Here is a 22,235-nt window from a genome sequence, read left to right as displayed (position 1 = left end):
CCTTTTCAACATTTATTCAATTGAATAGACAGCAAAGACATTTATTTAGTTGGAACTGAGAAATTGATTTTTTTTGCAAATCATTAATTTAGAATTGAATGTCAGCAACACAGTTTCAAAAACGCTGGCACGAGTGCATTTAAACCACTGTGTATACATGCCTGGTCCTTTTAACAACACGCAGTAAAGTGTTTGTGGTATTGATGAGTACTCAATTTTTTGGAAGTGGCTGGTCTGGCCATGGTGTCGAAGTTGAATGCCTATTCTTGCTTGTTGTAGGCACTTAGTGTTTCAAAGCCAGCCATTTGTGCTCGGTATGGGAGGCTGTCATTAGTGGCGGTCACTAACATTGTGCATGGGAGACATTCTGACTGACAGGCAGGCCATCTAATACCGGGACTCTTAATATGAAGCCAGCAGCTGCTATCAAGACGGGCTTGCAATTGTTTTTCTAAAATAAGCAGGAATTGCAAGCCACGTTTGATAGCAGTGTGGCTTCATATTAAAAGAGTCCCGGTATTAGACTGGCCTGCCTGTAGTCCAGACATGTCTCCCATTGAAAATGTGTGACGCAATATGAAGCCTAAAATAACGGAGACCATGGACTGTTGAACAACTTAAGCTGTACAACAAGCAAGAATAGGCAATAATTCCAACTGGAGAGCTTCAAAAATTGGTCTCCTCAATTCCCAAACATTTACTGAGTGTTGTTAAAAGGAAAGGCCATGTAACACAGTGGTAAAAATGCCCCTGTGCCAACGTTTTTGCAATGTGTTGCTGCCATTAAATTCTAAATTAATGATTTGCAAAAAAAAAAATCAAATTTCTCAGTTCAAACAATAAATGTCTTTGCTGTCTATTCAATTGAATATAAGTTGAAAATGATTTGCAAATCATTGTATTCTGTTCTTAGTGCCAACTTCACTGGTTTTGGGTAATGTACAATACCGACTAGCACACGGTGGAACCTGGAAATACGAACCCCTCATTATACAAACTTTTCATGTCAACCGAGGAAAACTTAATTACAACTCACGTACATTAGTGAGGGCTTTCAGACTATAAGGCCTATGCCACTAGCAGACAATCTCCACACCTGTAATGAGGCTCCAGTGGTGGCTGTAATAAAACCGTCTCCTACTCCTACAGGGATGTAGATTAATCGAGTGATACATTACTGTGTGCTTAGCAGAGAAGGAAAAAAAAAAAAACAGAGACTTTTGCAGCTGCAGAACGCCGGGCTTCCCAAAGAAAGGGATTAGTGCAGACGTTCTTGTGGATTTTGCACCCAAGATGTCATTAGTACAAGTCGTAATCTGTTGGTTTTAATCACGGGGGAGGACGCTCTGATGTCATCGGTGGGTATTACGGAAAAGCGGCTCGTCCCGGGCTGAGCTGACTCCTGAGTGGACGAAAGCGTAGCTTATTTTCCATCGTGATGTTTTTACAGATACAGTGGGGCAAAAAAGTATTTAGTCAGCCAGCGATTGTGCAAATTCTCTCACTTAAAATGATGACAGAGGTCTGTAATTTTCATCATAGGTACACTTCAACTGTGAGAGACTGAATGTGAAAAAAATCCAGGAATTCACATTGTAGGACTTTTAAAGAATTTATTTGTAAATTATGGTGGAAAATAAGTATTTGGTCAATCATTTAAAGCTCTCACTGATGGAAGGAGGTTTTGGCTCAAAATCTCCCGATTCATGGCCCCATTCATTCTTTCCTTAACACGGATAAATCGTCCTGTCCCCTTAGCAGAAAAACAGCACCAAAGCATGATGTTTCCACCCCCATGCTTCACAGTAGGTGTGGTGTTCTTGGGATGCAACTCAGTATTCTTCTTCCTCCAAACACAACAAGTTGAGTTTATACCAAAATGGATACATGGATGATCCAGCAGAGGATTGGGAGAATGTCATGTGGTAAATTGAAAGCAAAATATAACTTTTTGGTATAACTCAACTCGTTGTGTTTGGAGGAAGAAGAATACTGAGTTGCATCCCAGGAACACCACACCTACTGTGAAGCATGGGGGTGGAAACACAATGCTTTGGAGCTGTTTTTCTGCTAAGGGGACAGGACGATTGATCCGTGTTAAGGAAAGAATGAAGGGGGCCATGTATCGTGAGATTTTGAGCCAAAACCTCCTTCCATCAGTGAGAGCTTTGAATGGTTGACCAAATACTTATTTTCCACCATAATTTACAAATGAATTCTTTAAAATTCCTACAATGTGAATTCCAGGATTTTTTTTTCACATTCTGTCTCTCACAGTTGAAGTGTACCTATGATGAAAATTACAGACCTCTGTCATCATTTTAAGTGGGAGAACTTGCACAATCGGTGGCTGACTAAATACTTTTTTTGCCCCACTGTAGATCCTCCAGGTGAATTCTACACAGTCATTCTGGTGTAACATGCAGATTTTCCCCGGTGACGTTTGCATGCGCAGAAGCAGGCGTCATGCAGAGGAAAGGTCACGCCGCGTCTTGCGGTGATTCTTCCTGCCAGGCACACACTACTTTTATACGCAAAATATAAGGCATGCCGATACGTACACCCAAACACTTCCATGCCGTGACAGGCGAGAATTGTTCCCGTAGTCTACTTTAAAAGGAATGTGCGTGCAAGTCAGTGTTTATCTCCAATTGGGTATTTGACATTAAGTCATTCTGCTCTGCTGAACGCCCCGACCTGATGAGCTGTCACCAAACGCGGCGTCGCCCGCTGTTGAATCGCTCTGACCGAAGGATCTTTCTTTTGCCGTTCGCAGCGAATGTCACAACGCCACGGACCGCATCAAGGTGCGTGTGTGGGACGAGGACGACGACATCAAGTCCAGGGTGAAGCAGCATTTTAAGCGCGAGTCGGACGACTTCCTGGGACAGACTATCATCGAGGTCCGCACGCTCAGCGGGGAAATGGATGTTTGGTACAATCTAGGTATGTATCTCCGATCACTACTGATAAACTCTGGTCACATGGCCAAAGACATGGCTGTCAAAACTTATTTTGATTCAGGAGCCAAATAAACCCTAATTCAATGTCAAGTGGGGAAACCACAATCATCACATGATTACTTATAAATCACAAAAAATTAATGTTAGGTCAAAGGTATTTACAGTGGGGCAAAAAAGTATTTAGTCAGCCACCGATTGTGCAAGTTCTCCCACTTAAAATGATGACAGAGGTCTGTAATTTTCATCATAGGTGCACTTCAACTGTGAGAGACGGAATGTGAAAAAAAATCCAGGAATTTTACATTGTAGGAATTTTCAAGAATTTATTTGTAAATTATGGTGGAAAATAAGTATTTAGTCAACCATTCAAAGCTCTCAATGATGGAAGGAGGTTTTGGCTCAAAATCTCAGGATACATGGCCCCATTCATTCTTTCCTTAACACGGATCAATCGTCCTGTCCCCTTAGCAGAAAAACAGCCACAAAGCAACGTTTCCACCCCCATGCTTCACAGTAGGTCTGGTGTTCTTGGGATGCAACTCAGTATTCTTCTTCCTCCAAACACGACGAGTTGAGTTTATACCAAAATGGATACATGGATGATACAGCAGAGGATTGGGAGAATGTCATGTGGTCAGATGAAACCAAAATAGAACTTTTTGGTATAAACTCAACTCGTCGTGTTCTGAGGAAGAAGACTACTGAGTTGCATCCCAAGAACACCACACCTACTGTGATTTTTTAAAAATGAGAATCGATTCTGAATCGCACAACGTATTCGATTCGATTCATATTCGGATTGATTTTTTCCCACACCCCTATGCCATATCGTTCATCCCTATTACCATGTTTGGTGCATAAGTTGTGTCTTGTCTTCTACTCTAATTACAGCACTGCACACCTCTCCTTTTACCAACACAGTGCACATGTACATAAACATTCACTGTACCAACATACATATACACATATTGTACATATACTGTACATACATACACTCATGCATATAATCAGTTTCATCAAACATATAATAACGTTGTTGCCCTATGGGAAACTGGGTAACACATGGCACAATGACAAAGCTTGGCCTATTATTACTACTATGACAATCTACAAGGTTAATATAGTTGGCTTCTTTTTATTCCCCTACATTATTCTGCTTTCTTTTGTACTTCAAGTTATCATTACATATATGTATTGTTGCATTTGAACAATTGTATTGTTGATCATAGATATTTGTACATATCCTACTAGCTGATGTATTTCTCTTGTTGTTGTTACTGTTTTTGTTGTGTCTGCTGCTGTTGTTGTCTCTCTGTCTTATACCCCTCTTGTCCTCGCAATTTCCCCCTCTGTTTTCTTTTTTCTCTCTTTCCATCCCCTCCTGCTCCTGCACCAAATAATAATATAAATCCATTTAATAAAGACAAATACAGTATCCCACACTTCTCTACATCAACAACATGATTTGCCTGAGTAGATGGACAAGACAAAAAAAATAATAAATACAAAAAATAATAATAATAAGAAGAAATCCTTTATTTGTCCATTCCAACATGTACAAGACACATCAGAACTGAAATTACATTTTCGGCACAGTCCCGCTAAGAGCAGACATACGTTACAGGGGGGGGGGGGGGGGGGGGACAAGACGAGACCGCCGACGGATCAGCCACTTAAGCGCTCCTTAAAAAGATGAGAAAAGGGTGACATTAAGAAGAGGGGGGAGGAGTAAAAAAATAAAAAATATCAGTCTAAGGCTAGACCCTCAGGACGGGTCTAGACTGAGTCCAAGGAAATAACCTCACATAGCATGGCACACATTAAACATACATATATCACACCAACTTGCAACAGAGGGAGGGGTGGGTTTGAGGAGGCCCGCTGTCGCTCTATAGCGCCGCTCAGCCATCCACAGCCCCAGAGGAATTAAGCTGTGGTGAAGGCGTTGATTCCAAGGGTGGGGATTATGCGTGCGTATATGCCCAATTAACTTGGGAGAGATGATGAATTTTTTTGTATGACTGAGGGCGATAAAGTTCGGCTTCAAATGATGTTGAGAAAAAGGAAGGTCAAAAGTGTCTATCTTTGAGGAGTCTTCGGGAGATTTTCTTCAGAACAGCCTGTTCCCGTATCAAGGCCATTCAGGGAGTCCAAATCGTAGATAAAAAGTTGTTTTTCTTCGAGAAGACACAATAGTAACTTATCTCCTTTGTCGTCCGTGCTGGATTTTCTTCGATTCCAAACAATTATTCTTTTTCTGCAAACTTTTCCAAGATGAGATCCATTTTGCGATTCAACTAAGAAATCGCTCCAGTCTGTGTTCCCACAGCTCGACCCAATCCTTCCATTGCGTTTAACAGCCGTTGGACCCCTTGAGTGGCTGCCATCGTCTTTTGAATTTCTCGGTAAACCAGAGCAATGCCCAGCCCAATCAACAAGTGCCCCACGATCACAGCTCCAAATAGGTAGATGTCTTCGGCGTCCTCGATGGAAAAGGCTGAGAGGCACATGATCCTCCATGAGTTCCAGGGGTCCCACACGTAACCCGCAGCGATGGTTCCATCAGGGCAGCCAGGCTCCCCTGAACCTCTTTTTCATGTCCAAAAGACTGTGTCAATTGCGTCAAGAGTCCAGCTGGTCATATTCATATTGAAATTTGGATTAGAGGACAGCGCAAAGAAACAGGCTATTAAAAAAGTTCAGACAAGGACAAAGACAAAGAGAGCAAGCAGGGAAGGAGGGAACGGAGAGTGCGACCGACCTCACCAGAGGCTAGAGTGAGATAGATAAATACAAAATAAAAACAGTGCACCCCAAGTGGATGACTTAGGAATGGTACAATATACATGTTTTTTTTTTTTAAACTTTTCGAAATTATTTCAGTTTAATGAACCTTCGACCGAGCTAGTTTTGGCCCATGTGCTGCACCTTTGAAACCCTGGTCAAAGACATTGTGGAGGCGTTCCTGGTTATTGAATAAGAAAAAAAAAACTTCAATAACCAGCTCAGTGATCTTATGGGTAGAGTGTCCACCCTGGTATCGGTAGGTCGTGAGTTCAAACCCCAGCCGAGTCATACCAAAGACTATAGAAATGTGACCCATTACCTCCCTGCTTGGCACTCAGCATCAAGGGTTGGAATTGGGGTCTAAATCACCAAAATAATTCCTGGGCGTGGCCACCGCTGCTGCTGACTGCTCTCCTCACCTCCCAGGGGGTGGAACAAGGGGATGGGTCAAATGCAGATAATTTCACCACACCTAGTGTGTGTGTGACTATCAGTGGTACTTTAACTTTAAATTACATGATTACGTCTTGTACTTCCAATACCTGTACATCCTAATTCCCGTTATCACGCCACAAAGTTTACACACTACAAATAGATATCCATGTCCAAGCCCTCCCACCCCCTAGAAAATCCCATTACACCCTCGCCGCAATGTAACCATTAGATCCTTTCCCATCCAATAACTATTACCCTCAACGATAGGAGAATAAATTCACAGTCGGATCAAGTGTGCGCTCACGTTGAGGCCATCGGCAGTGCTCAATTAGCCGAGAAGGCACGGCACGGGCGCCTTGTGGTTACGTTTGAAGTCTTCCGCTATTTCCGCTCTCCCATCGGATTTGAACGCCGGCTTTAATAGCGCAGTATTGTTTTGCCTCCCCGGCTTAAGGGAAGCAATTTGTGCTAATAGTGACCCGCCTCGACCGGGGCCGCCGTTCAGTCCCTTTAAATACCCCGAGATGAATGAATAAAAGCCCAAGCGGGTGTCCGCCGCACCAGCTGCACGCCTCTCTCAGGCTCTTCAGCTCCCCTCCAGTATCGACCCCTTTGTAACCTAATTATTCCTCACTTGAGCGTAATATCACTTGTTATTTGTGCATGAAACGACTGCTGGAAACTCACCAACAGACTAAATGTATTTGTGCGCTTGCATTTACATTATATCCCATCTATTACAGCCACTAATATGATACATTCAAGTGCATTCAGGAACTTTGAGATAGTGCTTTATACTCGATGACACCATTAACGTTCACAGTGCATGATGTCATGCTTGGAATTTACAGCGTATGTTAAGTGTTTACATTAGATAATATGATAAATGGGCTTCATGACTGTTTCATGCCCTTGTTATGATACATCCAAGGACAATCTTCCACTATGGAGGACGGGTTTGTTTTCTTTACATCGATCTATGTGATATGTTGGAAACAAGATGTTTAATGTTCCTCCTTTGCTTCCAGTTAAGTGATTGTTTAACTTCTTTACTTAAGTTTGAGAACTATGTACTGATATGATCCAGTGTAAGAGGTTGCTCAAATTAATTATGAGAAGAATTATGAGAAAAACCTTCAACCTTATTGAAAACGGGATAGTCTTAATTTCAGTATGTTTATCATGACTGATGTAATTATATATTACAACAGGGGTCACCAACGCGGTGCCTGCGGGCATCAGGTAGCCCGTAAGGACCAGATGAGTAGCCCGCTGGCCTGTTCTAAAAATAGCTCAAATAGCAGCACTTACCAGTGAGCTGTCTTTATTTTTTGAATTTTATTTATTTACTACCAAAGACATGCACCTTGGGATAGGTTGATTGGCAACAATAAATTGGCCTTAGTGTGTGAATGTGAGTGTGAATGTTGTCTGTCTATCTGTGTTGGCCCTGGGATGGGGTGGCGACTTGTCCAGGGTGTACATTGCCTTCCGCCCGATTGTAGCTGAGATAGGCGCCAGCGCCCCTCGCAACCCCAAAAGGGAATAAGCAGTAGAAAATGAATGGATGCATACTAGCAAGCTGGTCTCGCTTTGCTCGACATTTTTAATTCTAAGAGAGACAAAAGTCAAATAGAATTTGAAAATTCACTTGTTTAAATAAATTCATTTTTTTTTTACTTTCTTATAATTTTCTGAAAGAAAATTTTAGAGAAAAAATACAACCTTAAAAAGGATTTTAAGATTTTTAAACACATATACCTTTTTACCTTTTAAATTCCTTACTCGTCTTTCCTGACAATTTAAATCAATGTTCAAGTATGTTTTATTATTATTATTATTGTAAAGAATACTAAATACATTTTAATTTAATTCTTCATTTTAGCTTCTGGGGCTTCACGGTGGCAGAGGGGTTAGTGCGTGAATGTGGGGCGCGACCCCGAAAGGGAATAAGCGGTAGAAAAATGGATGGATGGATTTTAGCTTCTGTTTTTTCGACAAAGAATATTTGTGAAATATTTCTTCAAACTTATGATTGAAATTAAAAAAAAAATATTCTGGCAAATCTAGAAAAACTGTAGAATCAAATTAAAATCTTATTTCAAAGTCTTTTGAATTTCTTTTAACATTTTTGTTCTGGAAAATCTAGAAGAAATAATGATTTGTCTTTGTTAGAAATATAGCCTGGTCCAATTTGTTATATATTCTAACAAAGTGCAGATTGAATTTTAAACTTTTTAAAACATGTCATCAAAATTCTAAAATTAATCTTTATCAGGAAAAATTTCTAATGATGTTCCATAAATTCTTTTTTTTGATTTTTTCAAAAAGATTCGAATTCGGCAGTTTTTCTCTTCATATTTTTCGGTTGAATTTTGAATCTTAAAGAGTCGAAATTGAAGATATACTATGTTTCAAAATTTAATTTTCATTTTTTTCGTGTTTTCTCCTCTTTTAAACCGCTCAATTAAGTGTTTTTTTTCATCATTTATTCTCTACAAAAAACCTTCCCTAAAAGGAAAAAAAATGTAGGACGGAATTACGGACCGAAATACCCATATATATATATATATACAGTATATATATATATATATATATATATATATATATATATATATATATATATATATATATATATATATATATATATTAAAGGTAAATTGAGCAAATTGGCTATTTCTGACAATTTATTTAAGTGTGTATCAAACTGGTAGCCCTTCGCATTAATCAGTACCCAAGAAGTAGCTCTTGGTTTCAAAAAGGTTGGTGACCCCTGTATTGCAAGAACTGCTACATTGATCATTCACTGATGTAATTGTGTTCCAAAAATCATTTGTAAACACTCTGAAGTGGGGAAAAGGGTAGGCTTAAATATGCTTTGCTTCTTCCTACTCCTTTTCGGACATGATGCAACAATAAATGCTATGAAATTATGTGATATAGTACACTGCAACTGTGTTCATGATCGAAATAAACTAAAAAAAAATACAAAAATTAATACAAAAATAAAAATACTGGGTTTGAATTTAGCCCTGCGATGAGGTGGCGACTTGTCCAGGGTGTACACCGCCTACCGCCCGAATGCAGCTGACATAGACGCCAGCGATCCCCCGCGACCCCAAAAGGGACAAGCGGTAGAAATGGATGGATGGATGGGTTTGAATTTATGTTGCAAACTGCTGTTTTTTTTTTGTATTTTTTATTTCAGTTTGAAATGTACTTAAAAAGTTGGTCGCCCTAGATTTGTTTTATGTTTTTTACAGATAAGAGAACAGACAAATCCGCCGTATCCGGCGCCATTCGACTCAAGATCAGTGTGGAAATGAAGGGGGAGGAGAACGTGGTCCCGCCTCACGGCCAGTACACCTGTTTACATGAGGTAAGAGTGGGAATCTACTGTAACACTGTTTAATAAAAAAATTAAAAAAATTATGACAAAGAATGGTTTGCCAGAATGCTTTACAATTCAGAGCTGTTCAACTGATAACACTTAGGTCAAATCCAGCCAGTGACATCAGGCGATTTACATATTTGCAGCTTTTAGAACGCTTTTAGCAGATGCCTAAAAACAGCAGTGCACTGTCATGAGGATCTTTGACGAGTGTTTAGCAATATGTGATTAAAAACAGCAACATGCTTGTCTCATAATAAGCCAGAGAGCTCATTTAATACAGACACTATTTGATTGTTTTTGCAGTAGTGTTCTTGTTTCATATAGGGCAGGGGTGCCCATTACGTCGATCGCGATCGACTGGTCGATCTCGGAGGGTGTGTCAGTCGATCTCAAGCCAGGCATTAAAAAATATACATAAAAATGAGCAATCATCAATCATACCAAGACTTCACTTTCGTCAGTCGTTTGACATTCTCGGCACCCGAGGATCTTGTGAGATGACGCTGGCTGCTGCAAGCTCATATTTAAGAAAAAAATCACTAACAAGGCGGACGCAGAGAAACACATTTTATTTCTAGAGACTCCGTACCTACCGTCAAAACTCTAAAGACCGACTGCACAGTTCCTGTCTTCACCATAAAAGACCTGTTTCATCCTGCTTGTGCTAAGAAAATAAGAGTCTCAGAAAGCTAGCGTGCACAAGCTAGCAAGCTACGGAGTTTGATGCCAATGTATTTCTCCCCCGCCCTCAGCGACCGCTTTCTCACTTGCTTGCCCACACACTCACTGACGTCACTCACCTGCTGCCAGACATTAAAAGGCCACACACATATGCTACTCTCATAAAGTGTTTAAAAACGAGTATGCAAGTTGGACAAATGAGATGCCAAATCCAACCACTTTCATGTAGTATTGGACAGAAAGGAGGACTTTTTTTTTCCTCCATTTGAAAATGCGGACGTTATCAGCACCACTGTCTGATTCCAATCAATGCAAGTCATCAGAATCAAATACACCAACTTATATTTTTGTCTTCGTGAAAGAAAGGAATCTATGTGTGTTAAACATGCTTGTATTATCATTAAACACCATTAACTTGTTAACAAAAATGTCTCTTTCATAAATAAATAAATATAAATTATAAATAGGAATGAGGTAGATCTCCTCGACTTGGTCAATTGAAAAATAGCTCGCCTGCAGAAAAAGTGTGATATAGGGAATCTTTAACCAGCGTTTATTTTGCAGTAATACTATAAAAACATACATATTTTATTGTTTTGTATTTACTTGTTTTCCAGTTTGTCCTTAAAACAACCGAAATATTTTGCCATGTAGGGACCCTTGCACTAGCATTAAAAACCGCAGAGTGCTCTTGTCACATATAGGATCTTTGATTTTGATTAGCATTTTGTTGAGCGGATCCTTAAAAACGGCAGTGCTTCTCTTATATAGATGATCTTTGACAAGCATTGTGTGCAGGACAGCTGAGTACTTCTATCATAAAGGACATTGATTCTCAAACTGTGGTATGCGTATCAAGAGTGGTATGTGGGCTCTGACTAGTGGTATGCCAAAGTACTACTTGATTAATGTATGGTGTTTTATTTTCCTATATTATCACAGTGTTACTGTTCAAACCATGTGTAATGTGACAGTGGCCAAAAATAACAAATACCGTATTTCCTTCAATTGCCGCCGGGGCGCTAATTAATTTAACACCTCTTCTCACCACTGCGCTTACCAAATGCATGCGGTAAAAGTAAGCATGCGGTAATTATTTTAAAACCTCTTCTCACTCCGGCACTTACCAAAGGCATGCAGTAAAAGTGTGAGTGTGATGTAAGCTTGGACCTTAACTCCTACTGAATAGCTCTTAATCTTCTTCCCTTTATGCGATTTCCAATTACCGGTATTGAAATCAGCCTCCTCCATTTTGAAAATGATGACGGGGAAGTTTCTATCGTGATGTCATGAGTTTGACCAGGCGGTAATACTAAGCATGCGCTAATTCAAGTAATTCAAGGCAGGCGTATACTATATGCTCTGCAGCAATTCAAGGAAAAACGATATAATTGGAAAAATTAAACCTCAGTCTTGTTTTTGTTTAATACTTAGGCCCACTACATTACTGTATTTTATTGTTGGTCATTATGGTGGTACTTGGAGAGCCAAATGTTTTCTGAGGTGTTACTGTATGAAAGAAGTAAGAGAACCACTGTTAAAGGAGATTAGAATAGTCAGCAGTTCGTCCTTCAAAAATAGTTGTTTATTGTAAGTTTTGAAATTAGCAGAGCTTCTTTATTATTGAGAAGCTTTTCAATATATATTTTTTTAGCATTCAAAATGTGGCCTCTAAACGATTTAGTTGAATTGCAATGTTGATATACTGTATCTTGATTGGGATTGATTAAACACTACTTAATTCAAATGCTATCAATACAATGTAGTACAATACAATAGATGTTTACTTATATATATATATATATATAAATATATATATATATATATATATATATATATATATATATATATATATATTTTTTTTTTTTTTTTTTTTTTTATATATAATAGAAACAAATGATCGCAAACATTTATTATTATTGGCTGACAGGTAAGGGCCGTATGAAAAATCACCCCAAACTTAAATGTCCCTTAAGGTTGTTCTGTCTAATAATCGTAATAATAACACAATTTTAAACAAGTATACACCTACTCAGTGGCCTACTGGTTAGAGTGTCCGCCCTGAGATCGGTAGGTTGTGAGTTCAAACCCCGGCCGAGTCATACCAGAGACTATAAAATATGGGACCCATTACCTCCCTGCTTGGCACTCAGCATTAAGGGTTGGAATTGGGGGTTAAATCACCATAAATGATTCCCGGGCGCGGCGCTGCTGCCCACTGCTCCCCTCACTTCCCAGGAGGTGGTCAAGGGGATGGGTCAAATGCAGAGGACAAATTTCACCACACCTAGTGTGTGTGTGACAATCATTGGTACTTTAACTTTAACTTAGCTTAAACGCTGATTTGCTCATCATTATTCGCCATGCTACAATATTAAATATGATAATGTTATCTTACCGTGACTAACGGTCCGCCGTTTTCCCCGTGACAGAACAGCGGCGGGTCACATCCATCCATGCTCTTTATTTAGCAGCCCATAGTATCCACAGAGTGGCTCGTCAAAATAGAGTACCTAATTCGTATGAAGTCCGAATTAAAGCTACCCTTATCTGGAAAAGAATACAGAAGAGTCCGATGGTTCGCCATGTCCGAGGTTTTCAGGCGCAAAGAACAGGTGAAATTGTGCTGTTTCAGTCAGTAACGTTATCTAGGCAGTTATTTAATGTTGAGGGTATCGTCAGATTGTGGCTTTAGAAACATAAGTTATTTTACTTTGATGAGACGTTTGCACAACCTGTACGAGTTTCACACAGATCTTGTGCACCAGCTAGTCCAAGTGACCAATACTGCAAATTTCAGTATCGATACTATACCAAGTAAATACAATTTTGCAAGATCAATGAAGACTTTTGTATTTTTTTAGCTTTATTAGATCAATAATGATATATATCAGAATATGAGACAAAACCACACAAAATAGACGTGTATCAACACACTCATCTGTCATTACTTTAACAATATTAAATACAACAATATAAGACAATGCAATAATATTCATACAATATTAAAACAATATTCCTTTTCTTACATGTTATTGTTAAATACAGTAATCCCTTGTTTTTTATGTTAATTGGTTCCGGACATGACTGTGCTAAATTAATGTTTACATGAATCGAATATGTTTGTAGCTCGAGCACAAAAAAAAATGTTTACTACCTTCTAAAGCAGTGGTTCTCAACCTTTTTTCAGTGATGTGCCCCTTGTGAACATTTTTTTTAAATTCAAGTACCCCCTAATCAGAGCAAGCATTTTTAGTTGAAAAAAAGAGATGAAGTAAAATACAGCACTATGTCATCAGTTTCTGATTTATTAAATTGTATAACAGTGCAAAATATTGCTCATTTGTAGTGGTCTTTTTTGAGCTATATGGGGAAAAAAGATATTAAAATAACTAAAAACTTGTTGAAAAATAAGCAAGTGATTCAATTATTAATAAAGATTTGTACACATAGAAGTAATCATCAACTTAAAGTGCCCTCTTTGCGGATTTTAATAGAGATACATCTGGATTCATGAACTTAATTCTAAACATTTCTTTACAAAAAAAGAAATCATTAACATCAATATTTATGGAACATGTCCACAAAAAATGTAGCTGTCAACACTGAATATTGCATTGTTGCAATTCTTTTCACAGTTTATGAACACATTTGTGTTTAGTTTTATTTAATAAATATATTTATAAAGGATTTTTGAATTGTTGCTATTTTTGGATTTAAAAAAAAAAAATCTCACGTACCCCCATTTGAGAACCACTGTTCTAAAGTTTCAGAGCCCTCTAGAAATAAAGTCAATTAGTCACCTTTATACTATTTTAATCCCGAACAATACTGAACGGGGAGATCTGAATAATTTGATCCCACATAGTGGCCGATACTACTGTAAAATTGGTATTTTTAGTTGTTTTTGGCCATATTTATGCTTTGCGATGTGGAAGAGCCCCAACATATGTGTTGTAAGGAACAACAATACGCAGCTCTACCAAAACAACCCACCTCATTTATTGCAACAGAAGCAGAAACACATATCCTTTGATTTGATATGCTGTACTGTAAAATAGTTCTATGCATATGCAGGTTTAAATTTACTTGGTTTTAAAAGGTGGCATTCTCTCAGGGGCAACACAAGATGAGGGGAAATAAATATTAATTCCGCCACACCCATTAAAATTGAAAACACTGATCGTTTCACACCCAAAAACACACTGCATTGGTATGGAGAATAAGAAGAGATTATTAAGCATCTGTAGGTATATGTTTGAATAAAATGTTGAATGGAAATGAAGACTCTTTCAGTGTCTGTTCTGAACTCCTGTTGCCATGCCTGTGTGCACACTAATGAAGCGTGACTTCCTACAGTTGACATCATGTGACCTTCTTTAGACAGCAAACAAGTTAAGACTTAATCAACAGCGCCAAGTAGTTCACTCCATTTTTCTCCGGTTGCGCCAGGATACGATCAATCAATCAGTCCCGTGCAATTTGTAGGATTCTTAACAATCAGTTAATCAATGACTACGCACATCCATAGATCCAATGTGAATAAGTAATGTTAATAGTTCAAATTCAATGGTTCTTGTAGTGTGTGAACGCTGTTCTTTCTTGTCTCTTTTAGAACCTGTTCCACTACCTGACTGAGGGCAGGAACAACGGCGTAGTAAAGATCCCGCAAGTGAAAGGTGAAGAAGCATGGAAGGTCTACTATGACGACGTGTCCCAGGAGATAGTGGACGAGTTCGCCATGAGATACGGGGTGGAGTCCATCTATCAGGCTATGACGTGAGTACTGTCCTGATCTATGGTCTTGTACTTTAACAATCTGTCACTGTCTCATCCCAGTGAGTGGGGGCTATGAAAGATAGGGAAGAGTTTTAAAGTAGAGTTAAAGTAATGTCTCCTCAGCAAAATCCCAAGCTCAGAGGACTATTGAGTTTTCAACTTTGATTAATTAATTGCTCGATCTCCAGGAAAAAAACTTCTGAAAGCTGGGTTGGTTACATTGATCCTGGACACACATCAAGCAGCTCTCACTTTTTCTTGCTTTCTTCATGAAGTAGAATGACCCCATTGCTCAAAAACACACAATAAACACTGCTTTACAGTTACTTGAAAACAAACTATAGAGTGGACCTTTGGAACAGTTAAACAGTTTTGCGTGAAATTTTGGTCTAAAAGTCCGGAGAAATGCTGAATTAGAACAAAAAATGGGTGAGGTGAGACCAAGCAATTTGGCCATTTCAGAGTCTCCAAGTGTTCTTTCGAGTTTTTTTTTTTTTCTATTTTTAAAACAGACTATAAACCAAAAAATGAGAACTTACTAAAAGCAGTTTTCATTAAAGCTAACATATGCTGCAACTTATTTGGTTTTGGTTTTGCAGCTAATATTGTTTGATGTGTGCAATTGATTTTCCAATGCATAGTTTTCCATCATTTGTTTTGTGTTTTTTTATCCTAGGGCATTCAACTGGCAGCATTCAACTCTTTGGTTTGTCTTTAGAAAACATTTTACCTGTCATCCGAGCAGGCTTCATCCCTTCATGCTCACAGACTTAGAATGGTCAGATCTAGTCTAAATGCTGGTCAAAGCTTCCCAACGCCCAACTTACAAGATGAGGGCAAGCTCAGGCAACGATGGTTTCTCGTTATTGTGGTGTAAAAAATATGTTTAGTATTTGGACTTCAGGTCTGACCGATTTAAGTCTACAAGCGTGAAGTGATGAAGCCTGCTCAGATGAGAGGCAAAATGCATTTTAAAGCAAACTCAACAGTCCAGTTGTGATTGATTAAATACCCTGAGAACAAAAAATAGAAAGAAATGTTGGAAAATTATGCATTGGTAAATCAATGGAACACATCAAACAATATTATCTGTTGTTTCTCAGGCACACCCTCCTCTTGTTGGAGTGCACATTTTTGGGGCTTTAGCACCAGCATTTCGACTAGATCTGAGCAATCTATGTCTATGAGCAAGAATTAATGAAGCCTGCTCGGAGTAGAAGCAAAATATATTCTAAGACAAACTGAACAGTTCAGTTGTGATTGGTTGAATGCCCTGAGAATAAAATGGCCTGGATGAATGAGAACATCCATAGATACATTTTTTTTTTCCAATTTATTGTACAGCTAATAATATTTGAATGTGTTACTTTTGTTTCATTTTTGGCCAATCAAAGTTACACTGAGACATTTTATGGGTGGGAACAAAAAGACGTGAAGAATCGCTCTAAATCCACAGTTTTCAAAGTGTTTTTTGAATACTTTTTGAAAATTGTAACAATGTCAATCAAAACGTCTAATGGTATTATTAGAGCAGAAGAAAGGAACTATCTCACTAAAACTATTATCATCCATAAATTTAGCAGGTGTTTTTATAGTTTCCTGTTTATTAAAATTAGTTATTAACAGCGTGCTAGACTTGAGATTGTTTGCTCTGTTAGTTTGGTCAGAGGTTTAGCCAATCCTTTTTGTACAAACTAAAACTTGTGCCTTTTAATTAGTAGGCCCAGGAATCTAATAACATTGCTAAATAGGCACATTTCCCTAAATTATATGTGAATAATTTATCAACTTTAATGGCAATACTCGATCGGCAACTGCAGGAAGAGGTTCTGCAATTTGGTGGTGATCCAAATTGAAATTGATGTGCTCTGTAGAGGGATGTTGTAATTCCTATTACTACTTGCATGTTAACATACTGTAATCTCTGGGCCCGATTAAAAGTCTTTATAACTGGCCTGGGCAATTATTTATATTTAGGGCCCAAATTTAGAGAAGAAAATGTCTCTGTGGGCTGGTATATCTATTTTAAGGAACACTGATACAAAACCTCACATCCGCCGGACTGCCTTAAAAAATGGAATGCAATTTTACCTTTTTCTACGAATGAGACACCCGGAATGTACACAAAAATAAAGATTGTGAGATTTACAATATTAACGTTGAAGGATAAAACACTGAATATTGACAAGATATGAACGTCACCCCCCCATCCACATATTTTACAATCAAGCGAAACACTACAATAAACACAAAGAGCGAAATATGAACGTAAACGGTAAAAAACAAAACACCTAAAATCTGATTATATATAAATATATTGTAAAAATCTCCTTCCACGTCTGTCCGTGACACCCGCATTTCAGGCTCTGGAAACACTCTGTGGAAACGCTCCCGACCCACACTGCTTGGTGCCTCGTCTGAGCTGCTGTGACTTAGATGACCAAAGTAATTAATCAGATCACCATAGTAACTAATTAGATTACCATAGTAACTAATTAGATTACCATAGTAACTAGTATATCATGCAAAAGCGCAGATTTCAACCATTGAAATACTTACTATAGTTCAAGACTTACGATTACTATAACACATGAGTGCACATCCAATGGCAGCTACACTTTCCATCTTAAAAATTATTTGTGAATGTCCGGCGGACCAGATTGAAAATCTTAACGGGGCCGCATATGGGCCCCGGGCCTTAATTTGCCCGGCTCTGCTTTATAACCATACAGCTAAGGGTATTTTGTTCACAGTCTGCTTCTTGAGAGCTGCTAACAAATGCGAAAGGTGATTGAGCAGATGAAACAAGGCAGACAAGCAAAACATTAAGTAGCATTTCTTTTTATGTATGTTAATCATGTTGGGTTTGAACTTGTTGAGGACATTGGGCTTGTTCCAGAGAATTTAAAGTGTTACGCTTACTTGTGATTCAGGACTCAGGAATAATTGCGTTCCCACTTGACCAAAGAAACTTAGCTTAACAAACACGCCAGAGGTTCTTTCAACCAAACCAAACATGGTACCTTAAAGACTCCCAAGATCCAAATAACTCCTTTTCCACCCTCACTGGTAAAAAGCAAGGTGTTGCAGCATCAAGTGAAGTAATTAGCTCAGGGGATTGAAGTGTCAAAGAAGCAAAAGACTTTAACAGATGTCACCATCGCTGACTTTGCATCACTCCATACCAGTGCTTCTTTCTCATTCCGGAGGCTGAAAGATGCCAAATTAAGCATGAGTGTGCAGCCTGTTTTGATTGTTTGGTCGGATTTTAATTTAATATACACAGCGCCCCCCGGTTGAAAGCGGTTGAAAATGGAGGGATGGATGTACAGTGAAAACTTAAAAGATGAAAACAATCCTCCGACCGGATGACACGGATTATTTTTCCCCGGGGTTAGTGCGTCTGCCTCACAATACGAAAGTCCTGAGTAGTCCTGGGTTCAATCCCGGCCTCGGGATCTTTCTGTGTGGAGTTTGCATGTCCTCCCCGTGACTGCGTGGGTTCCCTCCGGGTACTCCGGCTTCCTCCCACCTCCAAAAACATGCACCTGGGGATAGGTTGATTGGCAACACTATATTTGCCCTAGTGTGTGAACATGAGTGTGAATGTTGTCTGTCTATCTGTGTTGGCCCTGTGATGAGGTGGCTACATGTCCAGGGTGTACGATGCCTTCCGTCCAAATGCAGCTGAGATAGGCTCCAGCACCACCCGCAACCCCAAAACTGACAAGTTGTAGAAAATGGATGGATGGGATAGATATATGAAAATAAATAATGGGCACTGGTGGTCTTCCATAGTCAAGGTATTGCCATCGTTAAACCTTTATAAACTGTACAGCCAATGTTAAATGTGAAATTCATAACTGATTACAGACAACTTAATTTTCACCACACATTTCTGAATCTGAATGCATTATGACAAAATTAAACTAAAATTGTAACTGAGATAGGCTCCCCGGCCGGCCTACCCCCCGCGACCCCGAAGGGAATAAGCGGTAGAAAAATGGATGGATGCATGGAAACTAAAATAAAGCAAAATGACTAATCCTTTGATGATAATACTTAACAATCATACAAGTACACAAAGTTGTTTACTGCTGTATAGAAATTAAACAATTGTGTCCTCACCAGTATTGCAAATGATGTACGGGCAGGGGAGGAAATAGCCTGGGAGGCACGTTTCTTCACATTCAGACAGCATACTTCTCTGTGTACATTCCTCCTTTAATTTAGTTATAATTGTAGCCAGTCACGTTGATTTTCCTCGCTGCCATTACCACGACTCTTCTGTCCTGATATAAAAAAAAAGCCAAATAAAAAGCAAAACACATGTGGATTTCATTCCTTGCTGCTGAAAGCATCCGTTACATGCAAGTGTTGTTAAGTTGGTTTCAGCCTCCCCCTTCTGTAGTATCCCCAGGTGCATTCAAGCAAACATATAGATCATTACACATTTCCATTTTGATGGTGCGCAATCTACTGCAGAACTGTGCACGTTTGTTATGCGCCTGACAAGCCAGCAAAGAAGATGTATTTTGGAGAGCGTTTCATGGCAATGTATTGCACTGTACATTCCGGGCTTTGAAGGAGAGCCACACTCGAGCCAAGCTTCGAGCAATTATTTTCTTCTCCATTCTGCATGTGTGTTCAGGTTCATATTATTGTTGCTGTTGGAGACAAGAATGATGACTCTCTCACTTCTCTATCCCTGTTTAAATAACATGTTGGTTCAGTTCAGAGGAAAATAACATTTGCAATCCACCAAATGTACTTATTTCAATTAGGTCAGAAGCTCTCTAAGTGATAACAACAAATGAATAGTCTAAAAATAAATGTAATGTATGTGCATGGTCTACAAAAGCCAATAATGGCTGGGGTGTCTAATTAGGAAGGGATTTGCATCCCTAGTACTGTGCATGTATATACACGGAAACATCCTTTAAACGTTTTAATACAGAGGTCTCAAACCATTTTTGCACCAGGGACCAGTTTACGGCAGGCATTATTTTCCACCAACCGGCCTTCCACATGTAGCAGATAAGTATAGCAAGACAAGGGAAGTGAAGGGAGACCTTCACTACGTTTCCATCCACTAGAATTGTCTGATTTCTTAAATCGTTCGGTATTCTTCATTTTCTCACCAACTTGTAATGTCCCAGTGTCCATGCGGTTTCTCTAATGCAGCCAAGTGGTTAGAGTGTCCGACCTGAAGTCGGTAGGTCGTGAGTTCAAACCCTGGCCGAGTCATACCAAAGACTACAAAAAATGGACCCATTACCTCCCTGCTTGGCACTCAGCATCAAGGGTTGGGATTCAATCAATGTTTACTTATATAGCCTTAAATCACTAGTGTCTCAAAGGGCTGCACAAACCACAACACAAACCACTACGACATCCTCGGTAGGCCCACCTTGAGAGGACGAAAGCAATGGATGTCGAGCTGGTCTAACATGATACTGTGAAAGTTCAATCCATAATGGATCCAACACAGCCGCGAGAGTCCAGTCCAAAGCGGATCCAACACAGCAGCAAGAATCCCGTTCACTGCGGAGCCAGCAGGAAACCATCCCAAGCGGAGGCGGATCCGCAGCGCAGGGATGACCCAGGCAAGCGGTCCATCCTGGGTCCCGACTCTTTTGGGGTTAAATCATTAAAATTATCCCCGAGCGCGGCCACCGCTGCTGCTCACTGCTCCCCTCACCTCCCAGGGGGTGGAAAAAGGAGATGGGTCAAATGCAGAAGTTAATTTCACCACAACCTAGTTTGACTATCAGTGGTACTTTAACTTTAACTTAATTAGTGATGGTAAAAATATTGCTTTTCCGGTTGACCTATGAAGTCACGTCAAAATCAGATATATTTACCACTAAAGCTCCGTTCTTGCTTGATGTCCCCTGTAATATTGGCACAGATGACAAATATATTACGTCTCTATACTGATGTTAAATAGCAGACGTTGACAAGAAATGCTACGAACATGATCCTACTACCAAACAGATCTCGGAGTGGCTGGATTGGAGGATGCAGGTCCTAAGCAAAGACTTGTGGCAGAGATTCAGAGAATTGTTTTGAAGAAAACTTTTATTCAAAAATGTATTCTATAAGTACTGTGGATCGATGGAATGAATTTTAAGTTCGAAGGAAAAGACTGTCTGTGTCTGCTTTGTTGTGAACATCCTTGCCAGTTTTGTGGAATACAGAGTTATTCTTAACCAGTTTGGAGTACACAAATGCAGCCTAAAAAAGGTTTGTGTACGCTTTGTTCTTACCATGAATTGATTTACGTGGGCCCCGAATGAAACAAGTTGAAAAACTTATTCGGGTGTTACCATTTAGTGGTCAATTGTACGGAATATGTACTGTACTGTGCAATCTACTAACAAAAGTTTCAATCAATCAATTAAAGCCTTGTAATATTCCTGCTGCGTTATCTTACGGGGCGGTAGGGCTCGGTTGGTAGAGCTGCTGTGCCAGCAACTTGAGGGTTGCAGGTTCGATCCCCGCTTCCGCCATCCTAGTCACTGCCGTTGTGTCCTTGGGCAAGACACGTTACCCACCTGCTCCCAGTGCCACCCACACTGGTTTAAATGTAACTTAGATATTGGGTTTCACTATGTAAAACGCTTTGAGTCACTAGAGAAAAAGCGCTATATAAATATAATTCACTTCACTTCACGTCCCAGTTGTGGAGAGTCCAAATGAAGCTAGTATCAAACACTTCCTTCGCTACTTTTTTAAATACATCTCGGTTTGTTAGTTTTTCTCCCATCCATGTACTTGAAAATGGTGTAAAGTAAATTAGCAGTTTCCTTTCTATTCCAATTGTTGCCTTTGTTATTATTTAACGGGAACTGCTCCGGGGTTATATCCTGCGCTTTTAGACTGCCGCATTGAGATACGAAGAGTTCCCTAAAGCGGCACACACACTCCAGAGATCTGGTTTTTAATCGAATAATCCAGGTGTGTTAGCCCGACTGAAAAAAAAAAAAAAATTAAGGTGTTTCCATGGGTTGTAGGATGCTTATTTTGAGCCAAACTATTTGAGAAATCGGACTGATTTAGTGCATGGACACGTACTGATTTGACACTCGTAGCGTGTTTCTTATGTCTAGTCTGCTCCATAATTTTGAAGGTTTAAAAAAACAGACTATCTTTGAATATCAGTAAAATTAAAATAATGTTATTTGGTAACAGTA

The 22,235-nt window shown here is 39.3% G+C and overlaps 1 protein-coding gene across 3 annotated transcripts in view; it reads left to right on the top strand.

Annotated features, from left to right (window-relative positions):
• The window catches only part of LOC133537142 (protein unc-13 homolog C), a 400,509-nt gene that overhangs the window by 160,854 nt on the left and 217,420 nt on the right, over positions 1 to 22,235 (top strand). For all 3 annotated transcript variants that reach the window (XM_061878045.1, XM_061878036.1, XM_061878053.1), the window contains exons 10-12: positions 2,777 to 2,946; positions 9,449 to 9,564; positions 14,876 to 15,039. In XM_061878045.1, coding sequence (XP_061734029.1) covers positions 2,777 to 2,946; positions 9,449 to 9,564; positions 14,876 to 15,039 — 450 coding nt within the window. The remainder of the gene's footprint in view (positions 1 to 2,776; positions 2,947 to 9,448; positions 9,565 to 14,875; positions 15,040 to 22,235) is intronic.

This window comes from Nerophis ophidion, linkage group LG02 (assembly GCF_033978795.1).
Source record: "Nerophis ophidion isolate RoL-2023_Sa linkage group LG02, RoL_Noph_v1.0, whole genome shotgun sequence".
Classification (NCBI taxonomy): Eukaryota; Metazoa; Chordata; class Actinopteri; order Syngnathiformes; family Syngnathidae; genus Nerophis; species Nerophis ophidion.
The sequence above is the reverse complement of the archived record's forward strand: the minus strand, read 5'-3'. Positions and strand labels throughout refer to the sequence as shown.